The sequence below is a fragment of the Condylura cristata genome, unplaced genomic scaffold (assembly GCF_000260355.1).
Source record: "Condylura cristata isolate star-nosed mole 26May11 unplaced genomic scaffold, ConCri1.0 scaffold00017, whole genome shotgun sequence".
Taxonomy (NCBI): domain Eukaryota; kingdom Metazoa; phylum Chordata; class Mammalia; order Eulipotyphla; family Talpidae; genus Condylura; species Condylura cristata.
The window spans coordinates 42,996,058-43,002,755 of NW_004567118.1; the positions used below are offsets into that span (position 1 = coordinate 42,996,058).

Here is a 6,698-nt window from a genome sequence, read left to right on the forward strand (position 1 = left end):
GGGCCCCGGGCCGGCCGGCTGGCGGTGGAAGGCGCAGACGGACGGGGGGGCTGCGTCGCATCGCCGCGCCGGACCGGGACTATCTGCACCGGCCCAGCTACTGCGACGCCGCCTTCGCTCTGGAACAGATTTCCAAGGTGCATTTCAGACTCCTCTCCTCCCACTCTCTCTTCCCTCCTCTTCCTCTTTGGGATCCCCCGCCACACGCACACGCGCGCGCGCGCGTAGACACACACACACACACACACACACACACACACACCTCTTCGGGAAAAGAAGACAAGTGGGGGTTTAAAAATTTAAACTCTCCCTCCAGTCCTGGGAGGAAAGGGCTGTCTGAGGTCCGCGGGAGTTGTGTGTGTGTGTGTGTGTGTGCGTGTGTGTATACACGGGCCCTCCCCGGAGTGCCTTTTCCGGAGCAGTGGAAAGCGCTCCCCAGAGGACCACCTCTAGGGCGGCCGAAAGTGCCGCACTGCCCCGGCCCCCTACCCCGAGTCCCCTCCTCCCGCGCCGCTGCCCCCGTTTGCAGCCTAAGCCCCTGAAATGCTGCCACATTTCTTAACATCTTGGAGGGGGAGGCGGAGTGGAGAGAGGCGGAGAGAAAGGGGGGGGGCAAAATAAAGGTGGTTTCCTTTTTTGGCAGCCGGCTTTGCTTTTGTTGAGTATGAAATCTCTGCTCCCTTAAAAATCATCATCGGAAGAAGGCATCTCCTTTTCTTTTCCAAATTTTGAACTGCCTCTTCTCAGAGCCTGGGAGGAAAGGGAAAGTTGTAAACAAATTGCCACCTTAAATCCGCGGTGCGGGTCTGCAGTGCGGCCGAGTTCATTGTGTTTACGAGGCTCACTGAAATGTGTGGAATCCGGGGAAGGCGAGCACCCAGACGGGGGCCCGCCCGGGCCGCGGCCAACGCCAGGGAAACGCCGCCGCCGGGAGCAGCCTGCGCCCAGCCAGGACCCCCGCCTGCGCCGGCTTGGGCCCTTCCCCAGTGAACTCAGCTTCATTTTACGTTTAACCAGAAGGGAAGGGAAAGGAGGGAAAGATCCATGTGGCTGCCCTCTTCCGATCACAAATATTGTAAGTTGCAGATGGCTGCCCCACTTCCTAATTCAGCTCACACAGCGTCTCCCAACGCTATGGAAATGCGTCTTGAGTGAGCCCTGGCGGCCGTGCTCATCACGTGGATCCCCACTTAACTACCAGGGCGGGCGGGGGCCAGGGTGGGCGTCAGAAATACATTGTCCCCAAAGCGCGTCCCCCCCCCCCGAACACCCGTGTTCCCACCAGGGCACCCCGAGATGAGCTAAGGGGCAGGGAGGCATGGTTTGCCGGCCCCCAAATGTTGGACTCCACAGCTGGGAGATGTAGCCCCTCCTGCCCCAGGTCCGGTGTGTTGAGGGAATTCTCTCTCTGCCTGGTCTTCCTTTCCCCTTGCTTGCAGCCCCACAATCCACACTTGGGGATGCCGCGCAGGGTGCGCCACGCTGCAGCTCGACGTTGATTTATGACTAGACCCACTCTCCCCACTCTGCTCGCGTTCTCCCGGTCCGGCCTGGGTTGCAGTCCCGGGGACACCCCCATGGAATCCGCAGGCCGGTGCACGCCTGCGGAGGTGGGCCCTCAGGCTGCCACTTGGCCCCAGCGCTCACTCCTCCCTTCTGCTTCGTCCTCAGGGGAAGGCGACTGGCCGGAAAGCTCCGCTGTGGCTGAGAGCGAAGTTTCAGAGACTCTTATTTAAACTGGGTTGTTACATTCAAAAAAACTGCGGCAAGTTCTTGGTTGTGGGCCTCCTCATATTCGGGGCCTTCGCGGTGGGATTAAAGGCAGCTAATCTGGAAACCAACGTGGAGGAGCTGTGGGTAGAAGGTAAGAGACCCAGCGGCCACCGCCGCGCCTTCTTCTCCCCCACCGAGGCCCCTTTCCCTTCCTCCAAACTGATAAAGATATTTGCCACCGAGTACACCTAGTGCCTTTCCGTAGAGAGCAAAAACCCCCTGCCCGCTTCTGGGGGAATTGTTTATTGTTTGGGCGCCTGGCCGGGAGCCAGCCCGGCCCGACAAAGGCCGCGCTGTAATCTGCTCGAGGCGCTGCGTTTGGCTAGGTGTGGTGGGAGAGAGTGGCGAGGGCGCGCCGGCAGGGGCGCGGGGCCCCTCCGCGGGGCGGACCACTCGCCTCGGCCGGGGGTCCCCAGGACCAACGCCGCAGCCGGCCGCCTCCACCGCGCCCCGAAACGCGGTCTGGAGAAGGTTTCTCCGCCCCAGGCTCGCCTTCTAAGCTTCCTACCCTCCTCCACCCCCAGCCACTGCGTCCGAAGGGAAAGGAGGTGGGGGGCAGAGAAAGGCCACCCCTCCGGCTGCTGGGAGTGTGCGCGCCCCCGGAGGCCGCAGCCGCGGCGCTGGGGGAGGGCGGGGGGCGGGCGCAGCGCGGGCCTGCGGAGGCGGCGGCGTGTGTGGTCCTGTTTTTGGACGGCTTTCAACTCTGGGGGAAAAAAACATTTGTCTCAAGGTACAAAAAAAGGGTTGAGGGGGGGAGCTGGAGGGGAGGAGTTGAAGAAAATTCATAAAGCACAGACTGGAACGCATGTTTGCAAAGTAGATTAATGTTTCCTTGCGGGTGGGGGCTTTTAAAATGGAATTATTCTGAGGGAAGACTGCTTTTGGCCAGCTGAAAGAAGAAATGTGTTTTTTAAATGCAGACTTGGAGGGAGGGGCCCGCGGCCCTCTCCAAGAGATTCTGCTAGTCTTTTATCCACATTACTCAGTTTGGGGGTTCTTGAGACCTTTGGGGGGGAATCTGTTGTAAATTTAAACTAGATTATTTCCCCCCCCCCCGAAACATTTTACATTCTTTGGATACAAGTTCTTTGCTTTGGGTTTTTTTTTGTTTTGTTCTGTTTTGGCTTTTGCTGTTGGTTGTTTTTCTGATGATTCTCTTAGGAAAGTAATAGTCTTGCTATTTGGAAACATTTCAGTCCCGAAACATAACCTTGGGTATGTCTTAGGCAATGGCAAGGAAGGATCCAGGTAATTATGTAGATATTTTCAGCCACAATGTCTAGCATTCTTAGAGAAAGCTATCTAAGACAGAAATTGGAAGTTTAAGAGTTATGCATAATTGCTTAGGTGAGCTCTTCCAGGATGCTGGGAGAGCTGTCCTTGGAGAATACTTTGTTAATCTTGCCATGTTTGTGACGATTTAACCGTCAGTGTTTTGCAAGCATATGGTGGGAGTCTTTAGTTGAGAAGTGACAATTAAAATAAAAGCCCAAATAATTAAGACCAGAACACATTCTTGCCTTAAGTAGCTTGGTAATTAATACAAAAGTGTTCTTTGGATTGAATCCACAGAGTAATTTACCTCAGTTCAGCCCTTCAGTGTCACTGGTTAAGAGAAAGAAGGGTCTGGTTGAGCAGTCTATGATGTCCCTAGCCACAAGTTTCCTGCAGCACTGTGCTAGACAATATAAGGGACACTGAAGTATTTGAGACACTCCCTGTGCATAAATTCCTTCCTTACTACTTGTAGAGCTCAGTGGAATTGTACTGTTTGAGGTCACGGTTCCAAGTGGGCTGTGAAAGTTAAGGGGGGAAGGGGAGAGAGGCAGCAAGGCTAGAAGAGACTTCCTGCTGCTGGAAAGGCAGATTACAGGACCTGGAGAGAGTTCTATATTTAAGGGATTCAGAGAAAGGGGTCAAACAGAAACCTGAGTTAAGTGGACAGATGGTAGTGTGAGTCTCTGAGGTAGAGAGAATAGGGTGCATTTGCCCAAGTGGAACTGTTTGAGAATGCGGAGACTGACTAGACTATGGGAGTAGGGAGTAGTCTCTACAACTGAGCTGGGGTGAAGAGGAATAACCCAGCTCTGTCCCTATATCCACCCTCCACCAGTTGAGCCAGCAAATGTGATGATAACAAAAGATAATTTTTTTCTTGTTTTGAGCAAGAACTTTAGCTAGTCTTTAATAAGTTTAACAAGTTATGTGATTTATTTCTTAACATTTCATATTACTAGAAGCAACTATGTTTCTGTATTGCCTAACTCTTCACAACTCCTTGAAGGGGGAGACACAGGATTAGCAGCTATATCTCTGGAGCCTCCAGCTTCATGAGTGTTAGGGAGTGACATACCTCAGGCAGGATTTATTTCGCCTACTTTTGGTCTCTGAGCTATTTGGTCTCTTCTGCATTTCTGTGTTTGCAGTTTCAGTGTGGTCTACTAGTTCCTCCACCAAATACTATTTATGAAACACTATTACTAATAAAACCACTGCCTTTACCATTTACTACATATTGGACAGCTCAATAAAATAGCTGTTATCTTTTCTTTGCAAACAACTTATGTAATACTTTGATAAGGAGTAACTAAATTATTGTTCTTTTTTTTCTTTTTCCAAATGAGAAATCATGTCTGTCTCCAAGTCATCTTGGTCCCTGTTGCTTGACCTAGATTTTTCTTTCATTCATTCGTTCATTCATTCATTGCCAGATTCTGCAATTGTAGAAGAATGTGTTTAGAAGAAGCCACAGTTTTTTGAGTGCATGTAAACCTAGTGAGAGACACTGCCGTACCATTTCTATAATTTTAATTTAAATTCAAAGGAGCAGTAGCAATGAGGAGGCATTGTTCATGGTACAATGAGCTTGGTATTAAAGTCATCAGTAAGTAATGTGGACATTCACTTTTCGCTTTTCGGGAGTAAGAGTTTCCTTCTGTCCTAGACTGTAGTAGTTTATGAGTCAAATGGCAACTCAGAATGTAGGTTACTTTTGCATTTTAATCTCTTAAAATAAATTTCTTATCTTCAGCAAAGGAATCTTTTATATGCTATTTTTTTAATAGTCTGTCACTGTAATATATGTGAACAGGGTGCTTTCTACACTAAATAAACCAAATAAATAGAGGTTGCATAGTTCCCTTATTAAAAAGCATTAGAAGAAAAGAGAGCATAAGAGTCTTTAAGGGGAGAGGAATGCCAAGGCAAAATTTGGAAAATGAGTATTTATCCTATGGCTTAAAAAATGACATGTGGTATAATATTATCTACACACATAATTAAATATCCAAAGGCAACTAGAGATACATTTCATAAAAACACTTTGACTTGCTTCCACCAAAATAATGTTACTTTTTATGTAACCAGCAAATTAAAAAAAAAAAATCCTCATGATAAGCTGCATCTTTGATTTGACTTTAATGCTTTGTTTGGCATGCAAGGTAAATGTGGCTTTTATATAAGGAAAGTTTGAATATATTAGCTACGATATACAAGCCAATATATGTGCAATATATGTGTTAGATAAGCAATATTTGCACATACACTTGTATGGGATTGGTGATGAGAATTCTGATGTTAAAATGTTCATATGATGATTGTCTTTTAAGAAACTGCCAATATACCTTAGGTGCCAGTGTGGGCTTTGGGGTCATAGTATTTGCAAGTCAAAATCTTAAATCCATCTCACTTGTAAATGAAGTCCGAATAAAATGTTTGTAGTTGATATCTTCTGTTATGAAACAGGTGTCCATGCCGCAGGTGAAAAAGAAGCATAGTAATGATTTAAAAATTGTGATTTACCTATTTGCCAACTTACCCACCTACCTGAACTCTTTTTTTCCCTCTCTTTGCCCTTAGCACTTGTCATGGATTGATAGTCAATGTCATCTTAAAGTATAGAAAAATTATAAATTATTAGTGTGATGTGTAAATGCATACTACTATGCATGTGCTGTCAGTGACTGTTTTGAGCCAGGCATGGCATGATGCTCCAGACAGATGATGGCAAAAGGCCATAGTCTCTTCCCGCAGGGACTTAGACCAGAGAAACCTTCAGGGGGAGCCTTGAGCCAGGCAGAGGGGCTGGAGAGCTGGAGTGAAGGAACAGCACAGGCAGAGGCTCAGAAGATGATAGGAAAGTGGCCTCTGGAAGAATGCCTAGTTCCCTTTGGTTGGCATGTCCTGCTGCAAGGCAGCAGGAAGATCTCGGGCTTTTGGTTGGGGAGCTGACAACTTTTCCCATTAGCCATTATTTGCAAGTCCAGTGATTTGTGCTATTTGGTGCCCTCCCTGGAACCTGAGCATTCCCCACCCCGATCCCCGGATTTTCCCCTTGTGTAGCATAGAAAAGAAATGCTTATTTTTTATTTTATTTTTTTTCTTGTCACTTTTCTACAAATTTATTGTTCCTTTGCTATAATTCACTAAATAAACCCAAGTTCAAACCGCCTCTTGGAGCTACTCGTCCTGGGAACTCCTGGGTATATAAGTACAACTTTCAGGTTAATGAACTTCTGTTTGCTTTTCTCTTGGTAATCTTTTGTTTGCCTAGTTTACAGGTTCCCAGTTAGAGGATCCTGGAAAGTAGAAGGAAAGAAAATTTTTTTTCACTTATATTTCAATCTTGCCCCTTTCTCTGTTGACTTTCTTAATATCTATACCTCATATCAACCCTCTCACAAACACAAGCTTATTGTCAAGATTCTCCAGTGACAGAATGGTCATTTATCTCTGAGCTTTTTGTTTTTGTCTCAAAGCTTGCTCAGCTGCTGCCTCCTTTATGTAGGTTGTAACAGCCTTGAAATGAACCCATATTGCTTTGGTGTGTGGTTATTAATGTCTCTGCCAGCATTAAGGGAGAGGGACACAAACTGTGACTTTGAGTTTTTTTTTTTTTAAAGAGAATTCAATGGAAATATATACAT

The 6,698-nt window shown here is 47.5% G+C and overlaps 1 protein-coding gene across 4 annotated transcripts in view; it reads left to right on the forward strand.

Annotated features, from left to right (window-relative positions):
- PTCH1 (patched 1) overlaps window positions 1–6,698 on the forward strand; it is a 67,734-nt gene that overhangs the window by 8,675 nt on the left and 52,361 nt on the right. The window contains exons 1-2 of one of the 4 annotated variants that reach the window (XM_012726433.1): window positions 7–137; window positions 1,672–1,864. Coding sequence is in view for 1 of the 4 variants with exons in the window: in XM_004684916.2 (XP_004684973.1) it covers window positions 1,672–1,864 (193 nt within the window). In the remaining 3 variants the exon portion in view is untranslated. Of the gene's footprint in view, window positions 1–6; window positions 138–1,032; window positions 1,076–1,671; window positions 1,865–2,426; window positions 2,504–6,698 lie in introns of those variants that run through there. The other 3 variants (XM_012726435.1, XM_004684916.2, XM_012726434.1) reach the window with 3 other exon arrangements.